The sequence below is a fragment of the Aphelocoma coerulescens genome, chromosome 2 (genome assembly GCF_041296385.1).
Source record: "Aphelocoma coerulescens isolate FSJ_1873_10779 chromosome 2, UR_Acoe_1.0, whole genome shotgun sequence".
NCBI classification, from domain to species: Eukaryota; Metazoa; Chordata; class Aves; order Passeriformes; family Corvidae; genus Aphelocoma; species Aphelocoma coerulescens.
In genome coordinates, this window is record NC_091015.1 from 1202362 (window position 1) to 1225499 (window position 23138).

The following is a 23138-nucleotide window of genomic DNA, read 5'->3' on the forward strand; positions in this document are numbered from 1 at the left end:
GGGGTCACTCAGGGGTGTTGGGGGTCACTCGGGGGCGGTCACTCCAGGGTGTTGGGGTCACTCAGGGGTGTTGGGGGTCACTCAGGGGTGTTGGGGGTCACTCAAGGGGGGTCACTCCAGGGTGTTGGGGTCACTCAGGGGTGTCGGGGGTCACTCGGGGGGGTCACTCCAGGGTGTTGGGGTCACTCAGGGGTGTTGGGGGGTCACTCGGGGGGGGTCACTCCAGGGTGTTGGGGTCACTCAGGGGAGTTGGGGGTCACTCGAGGGGGGTCACTCCAGGGTGTTGGGGTCACTCCAGGGTGTTGGGGTCACTCAGGGGAGTTGGGGGTCACTCAGGGGGGGTCACCCCGGGGTTTTGGGGTCCCACCTGCGGGGCTGCAGCGAAGGCAGGGCGATGACCCTCTCGAAGCTGGTGACGAAGGCCTCCAGCCACTGCTGCAGGTAGGACAGGTCCTTCTGCAAGGGAGGGCGGGGCTGAGGCCGGCGGCCAATCACAGCCCTCGGTGGTGCCCGCCCTCAGGGATCAGCCAATCACGGCCAGAGAAACCAGCCCCGCCCACTCAGGTGTGAGACACACCCCTGGGAGCCACTGCCCAATCAGAGACCAGAACCCCACGACCTGTGGGAACTTGCTGGCCAATCAGAGCCCAGCACAGCACTACCTGTGCTCTCGCTGACCAATCAGCAGCCAGAGCCACACGACTTGTGGAGGTGCTGAGCCAATCAGAGCCCAACCTGTGGAAGTCCCTGGCCAATCAGCTTGCAGAGCACCTGTCCCGGGAGCCAATCAGGGCAGAGCGGGGCCTGCGCGGCCCAGCTGCGGTTGTGCAATGGGGACAGGGGGGACAGAGGGACAGAGGGGACGGGGGGACAGAGGGACAGAGGGGACGGGGGGACAGGGGGGATGGGGGGGACGGGGGGGACAGAAGGGACAGGGGGGACAGGGGACAGAGGGGACAGAAGGACAGGGGGGAGAGAGGGGACAGAGGGATGGGGGGACAGAAGGGATGGGGGACAGAGGGGACAGAGGGACAGAGAGACAGGGGGGAAAGAGGGGACAGAGGGGACAAAGGGACAGGGGGGACAGAGGGACAGAGGGGACAGAGGGACAGAGGGGACAGAGGGACGGGGGATGGGGGGACAGAGGGGACTCACCCCGGCCGGGCACCCCCACCCAGCGCCCCGGGGGCACCCACAGCCCCGGGCACCCCAAGGTGGCACCTTCAGGAGCTCCATGTCCCTGAGCACCCCCATGGGATCACCCAAGTCACGGGCACCACACGTGGCACCTTGGGGTCACTCAGAGTCCTGAGCACCCCAACAGGGCACTTTGGGGTGCCCCACATCCCTCAGCACCCCAGTGCTGCACCCTGGGGTCACCTTTGGCCCTGAGGGCACCTTGGGGTCACCCAAGGCCCTGAGCACCCCAGTGTGGCCCCTTCGGGTGACCCGTGGCCCTGAGGGCCCAGTGCAACATTTTGGGGTCACCCACAGCCCTGAGCACCCCATGGGACACCTTTAGGGTCACCCACGTCCCTGAGCACCCAGTGCTGCCCCTTGGGGTCACGCACAGCCCTGGGCGCTCCAATGCATCAATTTGGGGTCACCCACGTCCCTGAGCACCCCAGTGTGGCACCTTTAGGGTCACGCACGTCCCCGAGCCCCCAGCGCAGCACCCCGGGGTGTCCCCCCTCGGCAGGGACTGTCCCCCTCTGGAGCCAGCCCCATTCCCACAGGGACCACCCCCCTTTTCCGGCATCTCGGGGCTCCGATGGCTCCCCCAGGCACCGCCACAACGCGGGGGGGGACCCCAAAATCCGCCCCCCCGCCCCGCATTTTCCGCTCCTCCCAACCTCCCGCATCCCTCGGGACGAGCCGGGGGTGTCCCCGTGTCCCCAAGGCCGGTACCTGTCCCTGGGGGTGGCCGTGGCCATCCATAGCCCCGCAGCTGTGGGAGCGGCGCCGGCGCAGCGGGGCCGGAACGGGGGACGGGGCCGGGGTTTAGGGGGGGCCCCCCCCTTTTTGTCACCGCTGTCGCTTGTGCAAAGCCACCAAAAAAGCCCCAGAGCTCAGGAAATGCCAAGTCACCCGCGGCCCCAACGGCGCTTCCTGCCCCGGCTGCCGGCTCCGTTTGGGGACAGCGGCTCCGTTTGGGGACACCGGCCCTGTTTGGGGACACCGGCTCCGTTTGGGGACACCGGCCCTGTTTGGGGACACCGGCCCCCCTTCGGGACACCGGCTCCGTTTGGGAACACCGGCCCTGTTTGGGGACACCGGCCCCGCTTCGGGACACCGGCTCCGTTTGGGAACACCGGTCCCGCTCGGGGACATCGCGGTGCCACCGGCGCCCCCTCCACCGCTGTGCCCACCCGGCAGCTCCGGGATGTCCCCAGGCTGGCCGGCGGTGGTGGCAGCACGAGCAGCTGGGTTGGTTCACGCCGGTATTCCCTGAAAACACAACCCCAAATCCTGCCCGCTCCCTGCCGTGGGAGCTGCTGGGTGTGGAGTTTGCCCGTTCTCAGCATCCCGGAATTCCCGCGGCGCCCACAGGGAGCTGCATCCCGGAATTCCTGGAGAGGGTGTCCCGAAATTCCCGGGGCACTCACCCGGAGTTGGGGTCCGAAATTCCCGGTGTGCCCACCCGGAACCGGTGTCCCGAAATTTTTGGGGCGCCCACCCGGAGCTGCATCCCGAAATTCCGGGGGTACCCCTCCGGAGCTGCACCACGATATTCCCGAGACACCCGCCCGGAGCTGCACCCCGAAATTCCGGGGGCACCCACCCGGAGCTGGGGTGCGAAAATCCCGGAGCACCCACCCGGAACCGGCGTCCCGAAATTCCCGGTGCGCCCACCTGGAGCTGCATCCCGAAAATCCCGGAGCACCCAGGCGGAGCGGGTGTCCCGAAATTCCCGGAGCCGCCGTGCCCCCCCGGTGGCGGTGGCGGTGCCACCCCCCGGTGCTGTCGCAGCCGGTTCCCGGCTGGCAGAGCCTGTTCGGCCGCTTCTGGGCTCGGCCGGCGCGGGGCCGCCTGGGAGCGCCGGGAACGCCGAGCCGGGAACGCCGAGCCGGGAATGCCGCCCCTCCACCCGGAGCCCCCCAGAAGGTGACAATGACAATGACAAAGCCGCCGCGTTGTCACCTCCCTGCACGGAGGGACCCCGGGGGTCACGCTCCCGCCAGCGCCGCGACAGGGGAGATAACGCGGAGATAACGCGGAGATAAGGCGGAGATACCGCGGCCATTCCCGGGCCACCGGCCGGGGGAACAGCGACAGCGACAGCGACGCTGCCATCGAGGGGACGCTGCCATCGAGGGGACGCTGCCATCGCCATGTGCCCCCAGCCTTGTCCTCGGCGGGGCCTTGGGGACATCGCTGTGGCAGAGGCCACAGGTGACCTGGCCGGGGAGGTGACACCGGGGTCTGGCCGTGTCCCTGGTGCTTCGGAGGTGGCACGGCCACCCTGCTGGAGTGGCACAGTGAGCAGGACACCCTGGCAAGTGGCACCTGTCCCCACACAACCGTGGGTGACACCCGTCCCCCTGCGACAGTGTGACAGGACCCTGCAGGGCCATCACGCCCTGGTGGCACCGCACGTGTCCCCATGGACGCTCGACAGCGTGGCGCTTGTCCCCTGCCACCACACACAGCTGATGGATGGCACCTGTCCCCACAGACACCTTGACCAAGTGGCAGCTGTCCCCCTATGACCACGGGCACCTGGCAGAGTGGCACCCGTGCCCACGCTGCCACGGACACCTCGGGGCTGTGGCACCTGTCCCCACATGGCCATGGTCACCACAAGGCTGTGGCACCTGTCCCCAGAGGACCACGGACACCTCAGTGGTGTGGCACCTGTCCCTGTACAACCGTGGTCACCTCACTGGTGTGGCACCTGTCCCCAGAGGACCACGGACACCTGGCACAGTGGCATCTGTCCCCATGGGACCACGGGCACCTCAGTGTAGTGGCACGTGTCCGTCCCCACACAGCCACAGCCACCCCGATGCCGTGGCACCTGTCCCCACGCCACCCCCCCGATGTCCCAGCACGTGGCCCTGTCCAAGCCCCCAGGCTGTGTCCCCCCAAAGCGGGGTGACGCCGTTTTGGGGTGCAGAGGTGACAGGTGGCATCGCGAGGCCACACAAGGTGACAGAGCCCACGGATGTCCCCAACCCTCCCGGTATCCCCGGCCACCTCCCTGGGACACAGCGAGGTTTTGGGGTGGGAATTTCACCCCAAAATCCATCGGGTCACCCCCACCCGCGGGGGCAGCGCTGGGGGTGACACGGGCCGGGGGCGTGACACTCGGGTGCCACCTCCCTCCGGGATCCGCCCCCCCCAGCCTGGGGTAATCAAGGACAAAACGAAGCACGAGGGACTTTTGGGGTGACGTGGGGGGTCCCCACGCAGGGACCCCCCCTGGGGACATCCCCCCGGAGCCGGCAGAGCGAGCCGGGGGTCCCCAAAACCACGACCCCCCCCCCCATCAGAAGCCGCTGTCCCCACCCTGTCGCCGCTCCAATGTCACCGCGCACCTGTCGCCGGGCGGTGGCGCCGGGAGGGACACGCGGACCCCCCAAAACCCTCCCGGGGGGGCTTAAGGGACCCCCAACCCCCGCAGAGGGAGGTGTGAGAGGAGTGGGGGGACCCCAAATTCCCTCCGGGAAAGGGGGAGCGGGATGGGCGGGGGGGGGTCCCGGCGGGATGCGGTGTCGCCGCCGGGGGGGGGGGTCACGGATGGCGACGGGGGCGAGGCGGGCTTGGGGCCAGCCCGGAGGTGACAGCGGCGCGGGGGGGGGGGGACGCGCTGGCCACGGGGGGGGACGGGGGGGTCGCGGACACACCGGGGGGGGTTTGGGGACACCCGCGGGATGCGACAGCGCGGTGCGGGCGGGGGGGGGCACACAGGGAAGGGGGGGATGCGACAATGGGGGCCGGGAGGGGATGGGGACACCGCCGGGGGGGCGGGAATTGGGGGGCGCGGGCGGGGGCGCAGAACGGGGCGCTACCAACGGGGGCGGGGGGGGGGGGGGTGCAGAGCGGGGCGCTACCAACGGGGGCGGCGGAGGGGGGGGTGCCGGGGGTGCCCCCGCCCCCAATGCCCGCCCGGGGGGGGGGTCCCGGTGCCCGGCTCACCTTGGCGAAGTAGAGCATCCAGAGCTCGCACAGGCGCTCCCGGGAAGCCATGCCCGGGGCCGGCCCGGCTGGGAACGAGCGGCGGCTCCGCCCCCCCCCCCCCGAACCTCCCCCCCCATCCCAGCCCTGGCACCTCCCCCAGGTGTGGGGGGGCGGGGACTCCCCTCCACCTGCTGGGGGGTGGGAAGCACCCATTCCCCACCTGCTTTTCCTTCCTATTCCCGTATTCCCATCGCCGTGAAAGGAAGGTAAAAGGGGCTGAGGAAGGCAAAGCTCGCCCTCCCCCCCCCCTCCCAAATAATTAACACTAATTAGCTCAGCCGAGCCTTGCACTCCTCTAGAGACGCCCCGAACAAACCAAACGCGAATATTTCGACCTATTTTCCCTTTTAAGCTCCTTTTAAACCGTTTTTAAACGCTGAATGGATAATTTCTTACGTGCCGCTCCCCAAACCCTCCCCCCCAAATCGATTGCTCGCATCGAGACGCTCGGCGCTCGGCGCGCCGGGCCTGCCGCGCATGCGCGGCGCGCGCTGTACGGCAGGCGGGACGCAGAGGGTGAAGAAGATGGCGGCGCCCGGCGGCGGCCTGGAGGCCGCGGAGGATGCCGAGGGCTTGGTTTTGGGGCGGCTGGAGGAGGAGGCGCTGAAGCGGCGGGAGCGGCTGAAGGCCCTGAGGCAGAGAACGCTCCAGGTCGGGCCGGCGGTGGCGCCGGGAGGGCGGGGGGAGCGCTCGGAGGGGGCCCGCAGTGGGGCCGAGGCTGCGGAAGGGCCCGCAGGGGCTGGAGGGGGCCTGGGGGGAGGCCTGGGGGTGCTGGGGGAGAGCCAGAGCATCCCGCGGGGAGCCCGGGGGATTCGGGATACGGTGGGACGGGACTTAAGGATTTGGGGGGTCCCAGAGGGTCTGGAATGGGGCTGGGGGTGTCAGGGGATCCCACGTGGATCCCGAGTTATTTGGGATATGGTGGGACGGGATTTAAGGATTTTGGGGGTCTCACAGGGTCTGGAGTGGGGCTGTGGGGGTGTTGGGGGCGAGTCAGGACATCCCACGTGGATCCTGAGTTATTTGGGATATGGGATAGAGAGGGTTGGGAATGGGGCTGGGAATGGGGTGGGGCATAGAGAGTTCGGGGTGGGTCTGGGGGTTTGGGATGCAGAAGGTTGGGAATGGGGCTGAGGGTTATGGGATCACAGAGGGTCTGGAGTGGGGCTGGGGGTGTCAGGGGATCCCACGTGGAGCCTCAGTTATTTGGGATATGGTGGGACGGGATTTAAGGATTTGGGGGGTCCCAGAGGGTCTGGAATGGGGCTGGGGGTGTGAGGGGATCCCACGTGGATCCCCAGTTATTTGGGATATGGGATGCAGTGGGTCTGGAATGGGGCTGGGGTTGTCCGAGGGATGATCCCAAATATTTCGGGCTTCAGGAGGAATTTTCTATAGGTTTGTTTTTTAGGTCAAAAAAAAGTAGGAAAACACTGGATGGGCTTTTCCTGTGGATAAAGCCCGGGGAAGCAGGGAATGGGAGAAGCCTGGCTGGAGATTCTCCTTCTTCCCGAGGAGCCGAGTGCTTTTCCCACGGCTTATTTTTAGCCATGGATTTGGGAGCAGAGGAGTTCTCTTGGATGCTGCTGGATCCCTTTGATCCAGCTCTTGGAATAGCCCGGTGTGGGAAAGAAGGGGAAGCATTCCATGGGCGAGGTGCCGCTGGATGAGCTGGGATGGCAGGGAAAGGGGCCTTGGTGGGATTGGGAGCAGCGAGGTTTCACAGGATCCCGGGAAAGTCTGGAATGGACCTTTGGATCCACTTCCCTTTCCCTGCCACTTTTAGGGTTTCAGGGACTTTTTTTTTCCTTTCCCGTTCCTACAATGGCAGCGTTGGGAACTGATGGAGCAGCTGGGAAAGCGTGGAACGAACCTTCCTGGGTTTCTGTGGGATCTGTGTCCGGCCTGAGCAGCAGAACTTGGGAAGGAAGGGCTGGAAGTGGCGGGGGGACCTGGCAGGGTGGGAAAGGGGCTCTGTGGGAATGTGTGACGCCAGCGGGAATGACTGGATGGGAAGGGAGAGAGGCTTGGGACCAGAAATCAGGGAATCCTGGGATGTTTGGCTGGGAAGAGACTTTAAGGATCATCCCACGGGCAGGGACACTTCCCGCTATCCCAGGTGGATCCAAGTCCATCCAGCCTGGCCTTGGGCACTGCCAGGGATCCAGGGGCAGCCACAGCTGCTCTGGCAATTCCAGCCCAGCCTCTTCCCACCCTCCCAACCAGCAATTCCCAATTCCCAATCTGCCATCCATCCCTGCCCTCTGGCACTGGGAAGCCATTCCCTGGGTCCTGTCCCTCCAGGCCTTGTCCCCAGTCCCTCTCCAGCTCTCCTGGAGCCCCTTTGGGCCCTGCCAGGGGCTCTGAGCTCTCCCTGGATCCACCTATTTTCCAGGTGAATTCCTCAGCATTCCCATGACATCCATGGGAAGCTCTTCCCTGGCCTCACCCTCTCCATGTGTTCCTGAACTGCCTGGGCAGCCTCTGGAATATTTGGGATGCTGCCCAGGGCAGGGCTGGAATCCCCATTCCTGGAGGGAGGGATTGGAATCCCTGTGGATGCAGCCCCTGGGGACATGGATCGGGGCTGGCCTGGGAAGGGCTGGGAGTGGTCGGGCTCCATCTCCGAGGCTTTTCCAACCTCGAGAATTCCAGGATTCCATGCCTCAGCCCCTCTTTCCCCATCACCAGTGGAGACAAAATCTTGGAAAAGCCAACCATTCCAACGACTTTGCCTTCTTTTCCTTGGCTACGACCTCCCTGTTTCCTGCCAGGATTTTCCCAGGGAAGGGTTAATTCCTACAAAAATCCAGCAGAAAATTGCCGGGATTGGATTTTCCCGCTGCTCCGGAGTCTCCCCTGCCATTCCCATCTCCATGGCGATGGCCACAGGGATTTTCCATCATTTCCCCTTTTTCTCCCTCTCCATAAAAAAGGGATTAAAGGCTCCTCCGCATCCCAAACCCCATCCCAGGCTCCTTTCATCTCCCGGAATTCCAGCTGCTCCCTGCTCCGGCTGGATTTGCCGGAGCTTTGGGATGGGGTGCATGGAAATGAGGAGTGACACGGAGCCTGCTCTGGAGATGGGGTGGGGATGCTGGGCCGGCATTCCCCCGGGAATTCTCTGCTGCTTCTCCGGCTTATTTCATGGAATGCTTTGCTGGGAAGGACCTTCGAGGTCATCCCATTCCATGGGCAGGGAATTCCAAGCAGCTCTTTGGTTTTTAACAGAGAATTCCTGGTTTTCCAAGGATGGAAAGCTGAGGGATTGCGTTTTTCCAGTTGGGTGGATCCAGCGTCATTCCAGAGGGGTGGAGCAGCTCCGAGCTCCTGGAAAAGAGCTTGGATACAGAGGGGGACTTTTCCCGCCCTGCTGGAAGATTCCGGGAGAGCTCCGCCATTCCCAGCCCTCTGGGCAGAAATTTGGGAATTCTGTCGTGACGTGGATTGAAATTCCTGCTTTATTAAACCTTGGGAAATCCCAAAATCCTTAAAATTCATCCAATCCCATGGGCAGGGAGCACGGAACATTCCAGGCCTGGAATCCATAGGAAAGCAAACCTAAGGCTGGAATTCCAGGGTAAAAAGGGAATAAATGGTGGGAATTCCAGGAGGAGCCATCCCAAGCCGGTTTAAATTCCAGCAGGTTTTTGTGGAGCAGCCCGAGGTCCTTGGGAAGCTTTTCCTGCTTTTGATTCCCTTTCCGAGCCCTTTTTTTTGGGAGCTGGGAAAGGCTTTTCCCGGCTTTTCTCCTTTATTCCTGGCTGGTTCCGTTCCCTCTGACAGATCATCCCTTTGTTTTCCAGCCTTAGCTCCAGAAATCCAGGGAATGCAAATGATCCCGAGCCTCCGATCTCTGGGAGAGCGGGAATCTTTCAAGGGCAGCAGATTTTCCTTGGAAAAAAATCCCTTGGAAGTCCAGGACTTCCTAAAAACTAGGGAGAAGCTGAAAGAAGGAAAACATTCCGGAAATATCCCAATTTTCCCTATTTCTTGCATCCTTTCTTAAGGAATTCTGCTTTTCCTGGAGTTTTTCTGCCATTCCTGTGTGTCCTGGAGGGAATTTCAGGTTATTACCACTGGAAACAGTGGGAATGTTCACGGAGGAACTTGGATTGGGGGAAAATCCTGGTTTTTTGTGATTCTCTCGGGGTTGGAAGCACCAAAACCAGGGAAAACAGGAATTTCTTCCTTCTGCTCCCTCCAGTTCCGGATCAGATTTTTCCCTTAAGGAAAATTGTCCAAAAATATTGAGGCGGAAAAAAAGAAACAGGAAAGGAGAAGAAATCAGTGGAATAAGGGAGATTCCTGCTCAGAAACTCCATGGAAAAGTGGGAAGCTGCTCCAGGAGCCTCCTCTGTCTGCAGCACTGGGATTCCCGAGGGAATCTGGCAGAGGCTGTGCTGTGGGAACGCTTTTTGTGGGAATACATTCCGGGATTCTCCGGAGAATTAAAGTGAGAGGCTGAGAATTCAGGAATTCCTGCTTTGGGATTGCCACTTTTCCTTCCTTTTCCTGTGTGAAGTGGGGGATGGGGGGCTTTTCCCATCATTGAAGGAAAAAATTCCTCGCTGGGACAATATTTGGGAATTCCCATTGGGCATGTCCTGGATTTCCAGCTTTTCCCCTTTTCCTTTTGCCCTTGCTGTGAAGTCCTGGGATTCGATGGCTCCAAGTTCCACTCTGAGGGGATTCCCAGGAGAATTCCATGGGACTTCCTCTGCTGGTTGGATGTGTGGGGATACTGATGATATTCCCAAAGATCCTGCAGCAAAATCCAGGTGGGACTGCTGGGTGGGAATTCCAGGCTCAGATTCCCTCTTCCATCCCAAAAATTCCTAATCCAAGAAGTCCACAGCTCCTTCTCCTGCTGTTTTATCCTCAAATCCATGAAAAGCCGGAGCCTTTCCATGTTTTTGTGGGAAGGAAAGGTCTCCCATTGCTCCTTCCCACATCCCGGCTCTGGAGCATTCCCTGTGTGGTTCCTCGAGCCGGAAAAATTCCTTTGGCTGCATCCCAAGCTTTTGTTCCCGGCTGGATTCGCTCCAGAGCCACATCCCTGCTCCTCCACACCTTCCCGGCCGGAGAGGAAGGGCCGGCACTGCTCCTTTTCCTGCTTTTCCGCCATTTTCCTGCTTTCCCAAAGGCCTGGGCAATCCCCGATCCCGCACTTTGCGTTGTTGGGGCCTCGCTTTTCCCATTTCTTTTCTTGCTGGGATTTGTTTTGCTGGAGCAAAGCTCCTCGTGATCCCGAAATCTGAGTGCCAAAGGCTTGGGCAAATTGTTGCTGTGGAAACGGAGCCCAGGGAAGTTTTTCCAGCTGGGATAAAACACCCGGAGGGCTCTGGAGGATCCATTGCTGTCCCGGCTTTTTTAGGGAAGTCTGAAAGGATCCCAGGGCTGGAGCACAGGGAATGTGCTTCCACAAGGTTGGTTCACCTTGGGCAACGTTCCCGGAGGCTCTTCCCAACAATTCCAGCCTGAGAATGTTGGTTTGGAGATAAGAGGGATTTGCAGGAGTGGGATGGCTCAGGGGGGATCCCACGGACCCAGGGATGGGATCCTCAGGGCAGGAAGGGCTTGGAGCTGCTGGAGCAAAGCCAGAGGAGTCCACAGAGCTGTTCCAGGGCTGGAGCCAGGCTGGGACAGCTGGGAATGTTCCCCTGGAGAAGGGAAGGACACAGGGAGAGCTCAGAGCCCCTGGCAGGGCCTAAAGGGGCTCCAGGAGAGCTGGAGAGGGACTGGGGACAAGGCCTGGAGGGACAGGACACAGGGAATGGCTTCCCAGTGCCAGAGGGCAGCGATGGATGGGAGATTGGGAATTCCCAGCTGGGAGGGTGGAGAGGGGCTGGGCTGGAATTGCCAGAGCAGCTGTGGCTGCCCCTGGATCCCTGGCAGTGCCCAAGGCCAGGCTGGACACTGGGGCTGGGAGCAGCCTGGGATAGTGGGAGGTGTCCCTGCCCCTGGGATGGGATGATCCTTAGGATCCCTTCCAATCCAAGCCTTTTGTGCCTGTGGGTTTAGGAAATGTTGGGAATTCAGCTCTGGGAATTCAGGAATGCCACAATCGCCTTCCTCCCACCCGTGCTGTACTCCATAGGAGTGGAAGTCGGGATCAGTGGAGCTGAGCAGTGTTTGCTGCGTTCAGCCCTGCTGCTGTTCCTGGGAAATCTGGAGCCGGGCCTGCGCTCTTTCCCGCCTTGTTTTTGCTTTCCCGCCTTGTTTTTGCTTTCCCGCCTTTTTTTGCTTTCCCGCCTTTTTTCTTCCCACCTTGTTTTTTCCCTCCTTTTCTTTTTGCCTTTTTTCCCCCACTCTTTTTTCTTTCCCTTCCTTTTTTTCCCACCTTTTCTTCCCGCCCCTTTCTATCCCTGCCCTTTTTCTTCCCTCCCTTTTTTCTTTCCCTCCCTTTTTCCTTCCCACCCTTTTCCCCCACAGCTTCCCTGGAAAACCTTTGCCTTGATTTTCTAGGAATATCCCCAAGCCTTCATTGGATTTAATGGGAAAGAAGTCAGAATTGGGAATTTTGGCCAAGCTTGTGGTAGGATTGGAATATCCCAACATTCCAGCCCCCAGGGAAAAGCAGGAATTCCCACGAGTGGGAACAGCCGCAGCTCCTTGGGAATATTTTTGTTCAGTATTTCCTTATCTTTGAACCCCTCTGGATAAAATTCCAGCAGGAATGAGAGGAAAGGACTTGGAGTGCAGGAAGGGACTTCCCACAACCTGAAATTCCATGGATTTGAGGGTGGCTAAACATTACCCAGCTTGGAGCTCCACCAGAAAATTCCAGAGGGCTCTTCCCAGTTTTTATTGAATTTATGGCGTGTTTGTTGAGCAGGGAATTCCTGGGAGTATCCCAAGGTTTTAATGGACTTCAGAGGAAAATCAGGGAATGAAACCGCAATGAAATGGGGATTTTAGGGATGATTGTTGTCGGTTTTCCCTTTAAAAAATCCGGGATTATTTTCCTTGCACTTGGAGCAGGAGCTGGACCTGAACAATTCCAGCCCCTGGCTCCCTTCCCTGTTTGCTGGGAATGTAATTTTTAACCCGGATTGTGGAACAGAGTTGGGAAGTTTGGTTGGAAAAGGGATCCAGGGAATGAGTCAGCAGTTGGGAAATGTTCCCAGGCCTGGAAGAGCTCCTGGATAATATCGGGATCCAGGAGTTGGTGTTGGGAGAGGGACTTCGGATAAGGGATGGGACATAGGGAATGGATCCCAGTGCCAGGAGGCAGGGATGGATGGGATATTGGGAAGGAATTCCTGGCTGGGATGGAATTCCCAGGGAATTCCTTGGCTGCCTTATCCCTGGAAGTGTCCACGGCTAGGTTGGAGCTGCCTGGGGTAATGGGAAGTGTCCCTGCCCATGGAATGGGATCAGCCTGAGGATCCCTTCCCATGTGAGCCTTTTGTGCCTTTAGGAAAAGTTGGGAATTCATCTCTGGGAACGGAGAAGGCCCAAATCCCCTTATTCCCAATCATTTTCCATGGAAATAAAAGTCGGGATAAGTGGAGCTGAGCAGAGTTTGCTGTGTCCATCCCTGCTGAAATTCCAGGGAAATCTGGTGCTGCTCCTGCTTTTTTTCGGAAGTTGGGAAGTTCATTTCCTTCCAGGATTCCAGAATTCCATGGCTGCTCATTCCCAGCTCCTCATGGGCACCATTCCATCCCTTTTCCTACCTGGTGTTTTCCATCCCGGATGAGAAACGAGGGAAAGAAGGAATCCTGCTGTGTGAATTCCCACTTCTTTCGTGGGGATTGGTGCTCGTTCCCATTCTCATCCTTCTCTTCCTCTAATTCCCTTCTCCCAAGACTATCCCAATCCCAGAGGGTCTGGGAGCTGTTTGCTCTCCTGCTTTTCCAGGGAAGCCCCAATCTCATGGATTATCCCATTTTTTTTTTTGTTTGCAGAACCAGGAGAGCGGAGAACCCGAATCCAAAATTCCCAGAGAAGATGAGGAGGAGGAGCCCGTCAAGCACAAGTAATTCCTTCCTGATTCCCACTTTTCCCTCGGGAATGTCTTGTCCAGGAGCATTTTCCTTTGGCTCTGTGTAATTTCATAGGGATTTTCCGTAGGAATTTGGGGTGAATCATTTGGGATGAGGGATGGCTGGATTTGTCCCGCAGGATTTTTCCAACCTTAAAAATTCCGTGGATAAAGAGGGGGAAAAGCCTGAGGCTGGGTGAGCGCTTCCAGGGGCAGCAGGAATGTTGGGAGCTTCCCGGAATTCCCAGCTGTTCCTGCATGGATGGAACGGGGATTGGTATTTTTCCATGGATTCCTGTGGCTGTTTTCCCTGGAAAACGGGAGCACAATCCCAGCTGAGGCTTCTGGCAGATCCAGCTGATTCCAGAGGTGTTTTCCTCCTGGGAAAATCCCATCAGGGCTTTTTTTGGGGATCACGGGGTAACATTTTGGGTGGAAAAGGTGGAATGGGATCTTTTCCCATGGTTTTATCCCTAAAAACCTCCTCCATGGGAAAAAGAACCAGGAACCAGTGGAAAATCCTTGCTGTTTTTTGGGAATGACTCCTTGGAAAAAGCCCATCCCTGGTGGAGAAGAACCCACAGGGATTTGGGGCTGGAAACGCCAAATTCCTTGGGAGAGGGAACTTTCCGTGGTTGGAATTTGTGCCGGAAAAGGCTCCGGAGGTGAAACCGGAGCTCGGGATCTCAGGAAGCCCCTGAATAATGAATGGATCAGGAGCTCTCAGATTCCAGAGCCGACGGAATCTGGGTTGGTTTTCCCACCCCTGCGGATCCAGGCACGGCTGCTCCCAGCTGGAGTGAGGAATTCATCCTCCAAGTCCCAAAAAAGTCCTGCTTTGGGACTGATGTTATCCTGGGAATTGCTGCTGGGATTGCCTGGAGGGGTCCGAGGGCTTTTGTGGCATTCCCGGTGTTTCATTCCCGGTGTTCCGCTCCTGCTGTTCAGCAGCACTGGGAAATGGGTTTTTCCATGGATTTTCATTCATCCAGTGGCAGATCCGGCCAAAATCCCTCCCCTGCCTCAGGATGATTTCCTGGAAAATCCAAGGAAGTTGCAGGTGGAGAGGAAAGTGTGGAGTGGGAAATCCCATCCCTGGCTTCATCCTCAAATTCATGGAATCCTTTGGGAAGCAGCTTTTTGGGGGGAAAACTTTGCTTCCCAATGGATTTCCCTCTTTGTCCACCTTTTTCCACCACAGCCTATTTGGTCGGAATCCAGAGGGAATTGCCCAAGGCAAATTCCAGCAGAATCTGCTCCGTGGGAAGGTTTGAATCCCAAATTTGGCCCGGATGATTCCTAACTTTTGATTTCCTTTTGCTTTTCTTGTGGAATGTCTGTTTTTTTTCCCATGGGAATTGGATCTGCAAGAGCCCATCCCTCGATTTCCTCTTGGATTTGGATTTTCCAGGAATCTCCCTATGGAAAAGGGAAACTGGGATAATCTGCTGGGATTCCACCTGGATTTGGGAAATGAGTGATCCTGGTGCCCGGAATCTCCTTTCCCTCCAAACCACTTCCAGCTAAACGGGAGCTGGGCTGGATTTTCCAGGTGGAAAGAATTCTGTGGGATAGGGAATGTGGTGCTTCAGGGAACAATCCTGTGGTTTGTGGAGCAAAATCCTGGGATTTTCACTGCTGGCTGCTTCCTCCGGCACATCCAGGTGTGGAATCCTGAATGGATTGGCTTGGAAGCTTCCTGTGATCCTGAGGATTCTCTGCAGGCTCCGTATTCCCAGCTGCTTCCAAGCTCTGCCCCCTCAGGAATGGCTGGAGAGGGACAACTCCGGGAGGAAGGAGCTGGAGGTCCCTGCTGGGGCACCGGCAGTTTTCCAGGGATTCTTTCCTGTTTTTCCCTCTGCTTATTGATGGATTGGGGGAATTCCCTCTCAGCCACTCAGGATATGGGGAAATCCCATCAAATTCCATCCCTGGCAGTGTCCAAGGCCAGGCTGGATCTTGGAGCAGCCTGGGATAGTGGGAGGTGTCCCTGCCCATGGAATGGGATGATCCTGAAGTCCCTTCCAAACAGTCCATTCTGGAATTCTGGGATTCTCCAGCCCCTTCTCCCTGTGTCCCCTCTGCTCATTTTTCCAGCTTGGGAATCCACAGGAGATTCCACCCCTGCCTGCTCCATGGCATCCCAGCGCTGCCAGGAAAGCTGGAGCAGGGAAAAGTTCCCTGGTGGAAGACATTCCATGGAATCCTGGAATGGTTTGGGCGGGGAAGGACCTTCAGGATGATCCCATTCCGTGGGCAGGGACAGCTCCCGCTATCCCAGACTGCTCCAATTCCCATCCAACCTTGCCTCGGGCACTTCCAGGGATGGAGATTCCCAACTTTTCTGTTCCACGGGCTGCAGGAAGGACAGATCCCCTCGGCTCTGGCTTTCCCAGCATTTTTCCCTCCCTGCTCCCACATTTTTTGGCCACTGCCTGCTTTGTTCCCACTCCATTCCAACCTCCCCATCCCATTTTTCCTTCCTCATTTTCCTGCAAATTCCCAGGGCAGGAACAAAGCCCTGTGAGCCCTGCTCCTCTCCCAGGAATTCCAGCTCTGATCCCTGATCCACACTCGGGGAATTCTCTCTGGAACTGTGGAGAACTTGGATTATTTGGATTTCTGTGTGGAGCAGGAAGCGGAGCCGCTGCTCCGCCTTTCCCAGGAAAAGGGTGTGGGAGGATTTTGGCCTTTCCGCCTCATTCCCATGGGGAAAACCACTGAATTTGGGAATCAGGGACCTGCTGGAGCCTGGAATGCCCATCCCGCAGCGCTGAGCCTTGGAATTGGGCTCCTTGTGCCAACAAAGGTGGGAAAAGGGAAACTGAAAATCCAAGGAAAAGCTTGGTGAGGGATGGGATAAAAATAATCCTCAATTTTCCAACTTTGGGAAAAGCAAATCCACACCGAGCTCTGCTGTTGGACATGGAGTTATCCTTGGAAGTTACAGCTCCCTGGACTGGGGGAGGAGCGGGCCTTGGGAAACCCGATCTCCCTCAGGAATTCCTGCCTCTGGAATGTCGCCGGGCAGGTCCAGAGCGCTTTTGTTTGTTAATCCCTGCCTCAAAATCCCTCCGGGAATCTGCTCCAGAGGGGGCTGGGCTCGCCAGGAGGATCCAGGACGCGATGCCCTTCATCCCAGAGCGTGGAAATCTCGGGGAAGGGGTTTAGGACAAGGAAAAGAATGGGAAAAACCCCCCTGAGGATTTTCCTGCCCTTTTTTTCCCGCCCTTTTTGTGAGGCAGCGGGAGCTGAGCTCGGGACACGGGGAGGGTTGGATTGACGCTTCCCGGGATCTGTTCCCGCTTGGACACGGACATGGAGCATCCCCAGGCATCTCTTCCCATCGGGAATGTGCTCAGGCCATGGCAGGAGTGGGAGGAGGAATGGGAATGGGAATGGGAAGGGGCAAGGCTGGGAGCTGCCACACTTTGCTCCAAGCTGGAAAAGGGAAATCAGGGATTGAGGTGGCTGAATCCACTTGGAAGCTGAATCCCTCTGGAATCTGGCCACTGGGATCCAGGCTGGGAAAATTCCTGAGCTGGCTCCATCCTGAAGGTTCTTATCCATGTTTTTGGGCTTTTCTCCCCCTCTGGAGCTGGAGGACGCTGTGGATTTTCCCTGTGCATGGAGCTGATCCATCCCTAGAGAAGGATCCATGGAGCTTCCCATGATCCCAAGCCTGGCTGGACCCTCCTGGGGAGGATCCTGGATTTTCCCTCTCCTCATTCCTGGGATGGGGATGAGCTCCAGAGGTGAAATCCTGCTCCTTCCACCCTTTGGCTCCACTTTTTTTCAGGAGCCATTCCTGGGAATTCATCCACCCCATGGCATTCTGGGCATGGATTTTTTGGGTGCTCAGACCTCCAGCTGCCCTTCCTGAGGGAGAATTCCTGGGAATGTGAGCAGGGCTGGAGCATCTTTCTGCTCCCAATCCTTGTGCTGGCTCCGTGCTGGGATTGTGGATCTGATCCCGGGAATTCCAGCAGCTATCCTGGCTGTTATCCCGTGGCCATCCAGGTGCTCCCAAGGTGCCTCCAGGGCTCCCTTTGGTTGAACCTCAAGGGTGGAAGATGGGATTGGATCCATCCCAACCAGGAGGAGCCGCAGAAGAACATGGATGAGGTTTGTCCTTGTTCCAGTGTTGGTATTCCTGGCATGGTCGGGGTGGGAATGCTTTGGAATATCCAGCTTCTCCACATGGAATGTGGGCTCTGTCCCAGTTTTATTCATGGATGTTGAAGATCCCAGTGTCCATCTGGAAAGGCTCAGGTGCCTGGGAAAACCCCGTGGGAAGCGATGGCCTCTCTCCTGATGGATTTGGGATCTTCTCCAGCTCTCCTGGATGTGTCTCCCAATCCTTGCTCCAGCAAGGAGCACATCCTGGAAAACCAACCAGCCCAGCCAGTTTGGGGGCTCCTGGTGTGGAGAGAGGTGGGGGGATTTTTGGGGATTCCTTCCTTCTGGAGCCGCTCCGGGAGCAGGATGGGCTCGGACACGCTCGGGAGCAGCTTTTCCAGGGAAGAGCTTTTCCTCAGGGCAGATTCTCCTGGATCTCTGCCTGTTCCTGCTTTGGTGCCTTGCGTGAGGAATCCGGAAATGACGGGGGCACCTTGTCCTGGGATCTTCAGCACCTGCTGGAGTGAATCCAGAGGATCCCACGGAGCTGCTCCCAGGGCTGGAGCCCCTCTGGAGCCAGGCTGGGAGAGCTGGGAATGTTCCCCTGGGAAAGAGATGGATCCTAGGAGAGCTGAGAGCCCCTTGCAGGGCCTAAAGGGGCTCCAGGAGAGCTGGAGAGGGACTGGGGACAAGGCCTGGAGGGACAGGACACAGGGAATGGCTTCCCAGTGCCAGAGGGCAGGGATGGATGGGAGATTGGGAATTGGGAATTGCTGGCTGGGAGGGTGGGGAGGGGCTGGGCTGGAATTGCCAGAGCAGCTGTGGCTGCCCCTGGATCCCTGGCAGTGCCCAAGGCCAGGCTGGACACTGGGGCTGGGAGCAGCCTGGGACAGTGGGAGGTGTCCCTGCCCACGATCCCGATCCCAAGGGTCCCTTCCGTTCTCTAATTCCATGATTTACCTCAGCAAGGTCCTGGAACATGTCCTGCTGTTCCCACCGCTCCCATGGAGCGGGTTGGATCCTGGCCAGGAGATTCCTGTGCTGGAGTGGGAATGGGATGGAGTGGGAAGGGTTGGATTTTCCACCTGTGCTCCAGTGACTGCCAAGGTTGGATTTTTGGTGCTTCCCATAAAAGCCTGGACCTTTGCTTCCCAAGCTTCTCCTCCTCACCTTCTCTTGGAGTGTTTATCCCGGTTAATTCTATCCTTGGTGCTTGATGAGCTTTACCTCCTTGATTATCCCTGTGGGCCGAGCTGATCCATGGATCCCGCTGCCTTTGGAGTGTCCTGGAGGCAGCTGGAGGTGCGATGAGCTCCTGCGAGCTGGATTTTCCAGGATTGTGGCTTTGGGAATTCCTCTGGAGGCTTGCAGGGTTTGGCTCCAGTGAGGAATCACTCGTGGGAGTGAGAGTGTCCAATTGAAACACAAATTATTTGGGAATATCATGGGATTGTGGCTCAATCCCGACTCCTGAGCTCTCCTGGAGGAGATGAAAACACGGAAAAACATCCGGGTGATATTTGGGTTCCTCATTCCCTCGGCTCCACCATCCACTTATTCCAGAACCTGGGTGTGCTCCCTGATTTTAGCACTTCCAGAATGCTTGGATAACCACCTCATATCCTAAATAATTCTTTCTTCCCTGTCTCTCCCTAAAGAATTTTTTCCACGATTTTGGATCTCCTCTGGGGTTTCCATCTGGAGTATCCCAGTTTTTAGCCCCAAAAGGTCGGGGTGGGAATTGGGTTCTTCTCCCAGGGAACAGGGATGGGACGGGAGGGAACGGCCTGGAGCTGTGCCGGGGGAGGTTCAGGTTGGATATTGGGACTATTCCCCATGGAATGGGGAACAGGAGTCCCCATTCCTGGCGGGGTTTGAAAGCCGTGGATGCGGCACTTGGGGATGTGGATCCGTGGTGGCCTCGGCTGGATCTCAGTGGTTGGATTTGAAGATCTCGGAGGCTTTTCCAACCTCAGCGATTCCATGGTTCCATGATTTCAGCTGCCTCTGGCTCCTGATTCCAACATGCCCCTTTTTCCCAAGTGCCGCCTGGGGCATCCCAGGCTTTTCTCACTCTTCCCGCTTTTCCCAGGGAGATCAAGCTGCGGAATTATGATCCCGAGGATGAGGAGCTGAAGAAGAGGAAGCTGCCCCCGGCCAAACCGGCCTCAGGTGGGAGCAGCGGAAATGTGGGAATGTGGGAAGGGAAAGGAGGCCTTGGGAAGCTCTGGGCTCTTCCTGAGGTGGGAGATCCACTGGGATGAGGTGTCCATGGAGCCTGGAGGGCTTGGAATATCTGATCCTGTCACCCTCACACCCAGCATTGCACAAGAGGGCTGAGAGCACTCCCAGGCCCAAATCCAAGGATTCCTCCTCGGAGTAGCCTCCCTGGAGGATCCTTCCAGAAATTCCGGCTGTTTTGTTGGATTTATCATGAAGGAAATCTTAGGCCGGATTTGAGGACGTTGGGGCTGGAATTTCCTCACCTGGAACTTTCATAATCTCCTGGGGGGGAAGTGAAAGAGTTCCCTTGATCCTTGAGATTTCCAGTTCTCCTGGAATAAATCCCTTGAAAAATGCCCTGAATAAAAAGGGAGGGCTGGGAATGGCTGGGAATTCCAGCACTGCCCTTTCCTTGTGGTTTTGTAGGAGTTTAAAACTTCCACATGACAGGAAAGACATGGAAAGGCTGGAGCGTGTCCAGGGAAAGGAATGGAGCTGGGAAGGGGCTGGAGAATTCCTGAGGGAGCTGGGAATGTTATCCTGGAGAAAAGGAGGCTCCAGGGGGATCTTCTGGCTCTGCACAACTCCCTGACAGGAGGGGAATCGGGATCTGCTCCCAGGGAACAGGGACGGGATGAGAAGGAATGACCAGCTTGGATACTGGGAGAATTCCAGTTGTCTAGCAGTGGTGGAATCCCTATTCCTGGTGGGATTGAAATCCCTGCGGATGTGGCACTCGGAGCCCCGTTCCTGGTGGGATTGAAATCCCTGTGGATGGTGGCACCTGGGGACACGGTCAGTGCTGGCCTTGGCAGTGCTGGGAATGTTTGGGTTCCGTGATCCAAAAGGCTTTTCCGACCCAAATGGCTCTGTGATTCCATGAAATCCGTGTGCTGGAGTGGGATGTGCTCCCTGGTGCCGCAGCCCTTCCGTGGGTGGCTTTTTCCAGGAATGTTTTCCCATTATCCCTGATACCTCCAGACCTTTCTGCAGGCGTGGGCTGGAGCTTGACCCCTCCAAATGTCCCAGGCCTGGAAATGAGTCAGGAAGAGCCAAATTCCAGACCTCTGGAGCAGCTGATTCCTGCAAATGTTGGGAAAAGAGACCTTATCCCAACCAGATTCCAGCTGTTGCTTGTGGGATTTCCATCATTCCCAGATAATTTTTAGGAGTCTCCAGAAGGGTTTGGATACCGAAGGGAGTTACTTATGTAAATTTACTTTACTTTACTTATGTGTGGGTGCCATGTTTTTAGGGAAAGCTGTGGGAATGGGGTTTTTGGGAAGCTTTTGGGAGCCGAGCCTGGAGCGCTGGTGGAATTCCCTGTATCTGATGGAATTCCCTGTATCCCGATCCTGTTTCCCCATCTAGTGGAGGACACGGTGAAGGAGCAGCTGGAAGCTGCCAAGCCGGAGCCCATCATCGATGAGGTGGTAGGTAAACGTGGAGCTGGAATTCCAGAGCTGGGAATCCAGAGCTGGAAATCTGGATCTGGGAATCCGGAGTCGCTCCGTGCCGTGTCCAGCCTGGAATGTTGCCTTCGGCTCTCACTGGATGTCTCCTCTCCTTCCCTAGGATCTGGCAAACTTGGCTCCCAGGAAACCCGACTGGTGAGTGCCTGTGGAATGCTGCTCCCGGGAAAAGGCTGTTGGAATCAGCGGGGGGTTCCAACACCTTGAGGCCGTGCCGGAAATATCCAGGAAAACCTGAGCTGAGGGTTAAAAATGCCAGGAAAACCCCATGGAATGTTGGAATCTTTAAGGTCCTTTCCAACCCCAAGCATTCCATGATTCCATGGAGTTGGAAAGCCAGCCTGGCTGTGGAAGTGGACCCAATTCCGTTTGCCTGCTGATTCCTTTGGGATTCATTGCCGAGGGATGGGGTTGGTTTTGGAGCCGCTGGCACTTGGGAAAGAGAAGGAATTTCCCCCGGGAAAGGTGGGCCCTGCCTGGCCATGGAATCATCCTGACCTTGTCGCTCTCCTTCCCAGGGATTTGAAGCGGGATGTGTCCAAGAAGCTGGAAAAGCTGGAGAAGAGGACCCAGAGAGCCATCGCGGAGCTGATCCGTGCGTTCCGGAGCCGCGGGAATGGGGTGGTTTATTCCAGAGGGATCCCATGATCCTTGCTGGAAGCTCGCTGGGCCGGGGAGGGATTGGTGGGGCTTGATCCCTTCCCAAAAGGATCTGGGAAGCTGTTGATCCCAAGGAGCTTCCCAAGGAACCTCTGGGGGCGCTTGGATGGTGCCGAGGGAAGGGTTTCGGGGTCCTTCACTGGGTCACTCCCAATCCAAGTGGTCCATCCAGTCTCCATGGTGTTTTTCCCGGCAGGAGAGCGCTTGAAAGGGCAGGAGGAGGAGCTGGCGTCGGCTGTGGGATCAGCAAAGCAGGAGGGAAGCGACTCCGACTGAGGAGAATCCATTGGGAATGGGCTCCGGATCCGCCTCACGCCGACCCCGTGTCCCCAGGTAGAACTCCCTGTTTGGGACTGCTCATCCCTCTTCCCGAATTTCCTGAATCCTGCTGTGCCTGGAGGAGAGGCAGATCCAAGGAGCCTGGCTGGCTGCTGAGGAACTTCCATGGAAAACTTTCTGGGATCACAGGGGGTTGATGGGAGCAGGACAGACCCCCCCCATTGGCTGGAACTTCACAGCCAGGACTCGGAGCAAGGAAAAACGGGAAAACTCCGGGCTGGGGCTGGAAAGGCCAATCCAGACTCACTGGGAAAGGAGGGAGATGCCAACAGCCCTTGGAAAAGCAGGATCATTTCCCAGGGATTGGTGCTCCTGTTCCTGTGCAGAGACTCCTATTTGGGAATATCCGTGGCCAGCCCTGGAATTCCTGTGGGAAGGGGCTGTGGGGCTCGGGAGCTGTTGGCTGCTCCGCATCCAGCTGAGTTTAAGGTGGGATTTGCTTTGCTTCCAGAATTTCCCGACCCTCCAGCAGCTCCTCCTCTGGGGGGGGGGTTATTGTTAATGGATCTTTTCCTAATAAAACAATTCCATGTGGAAAAAGTTGCCACTTGTCCTGCAGGAGTGGGAGGAGGAGCAGTGGGATTGAATCCATGGAAGTTGGAGGAGCAGTGGGATTGAATCCATGGAAGTTGGAGGAGGAGCAGTGGGATTGAATCCATGGAAGTTGGAGGAGGAGCAGTGGGATTGAATCCATGGAAGTTGGAGGAGCAGTGGGATTGAGTCCATGGAAGTTGGAGGTGGCCACAGCTGGTCAAGCACAGTTCCTGGGATGGGCTGATCCCGGTTATTGTGGGATGATCCCAACCCTGTGCCTCTGGAAAAGGTGCACAGGTGGGATCTGCCAAGCTGATCCTGCCTTTTCCCTGGAAAACTTCGTTGTGGCTCTGGGAGCTCTTGCAGGATGGTGCCCAAATCCCGAGGGAAAACATCTGGTGCCAACACAAGAGTCCAGCTGGGATAAAAAGAGCTGTTCCTGGTAATTCCCACATCCTGCTGCTTTTTTCCTGGTGGATCATTCCCAGTGATGGATTCTTGTCCCTGTGCCAGGACCTGCTGCTTCCCACTGCTCCGTGGTCCTCCATGAGGATTTTCCACCTGCCAGAGCCCCATTCCTGCTTCCAGGGGATGCCTGGGAGCAAAAAGCAGCTGGAAAA

The 23138-nt window shown here is 57.8% G+C and overlaps 2 protein-coding genes across 4 annotated transcripts in view; one reads left to right on the top strand and one right to left on the bottom strand.

Moving 5' to 3' along the window:
- NBEAL2 (neurobeachin like 2) overlaps positions 1-5219 on the bottom strand; it is a 28856-nt gene extending 23637 nt beyond the window's left edge. The window contains exons 1-2 of the mRNA XM_069006196.1: positions 5140-5219; positions 368-456 (exon numbers count right to left, since the gene is read on the bottom strand). Of these exons, the coding sequence (XP_068862297.1) occupies positions 368-456; positions 5140-5190 (140 nt within the window). The 5' untranslated portion in view covers positions 5191-5219. The remainder of the gene's footprint in view (positions 1-367; positions 457-5139) is intronic.
- A 225-nt stretch (positions 5220-5444) lies between these two features.
- CCDC12 (coiled-coil domain containing 12) lies at positions 5445-22524 on the top strand. 3 transcript variants are annotated; one of them, XM_069006198.1, is made up of 9 exons: positions 13095-13165; positions 14836-17296; positions 18256-18397; positions 18949-19018; positions 19383-19462; positions 20885-20946; positions 21089-21123; positions 21504-21580; positions 21842-22524. In XM_069006198.1, exons 2-9 carry the CDS (start codon positions 17288-17290, stop codon positions 21919-21921), a joined length of 555 nt encoding a protein of 184 aa, XP_068862299.1. In that variant the 5' UTR covers positions 13095-13165; positions 14836-17287; the 3' UTR covers positions 21922-22524. The 3 variants fall into 3 exon arrangements, with proteins under 3 accessions (XP_068862300.1, XP_068862298.1, XP_068862299.1); XM_069006197.1 differs by lacking the exons at positions 14836-17296; positions 18256-18397; positions 18949-19018 and adding an exon at positions 5497-5832; XM_069006199.1 differs by lacking the exons at positions 14836-17296; positions 18256-18397; positions 18949-19018; ... (2 more) ...; positions 21504-21580; positions 21842-22524 and adding exons at positions 5445-5832; positions 20134-20876.
- The last annotated feature ends 614 nt before the right edge of the window (positions 22525-23138 follow it).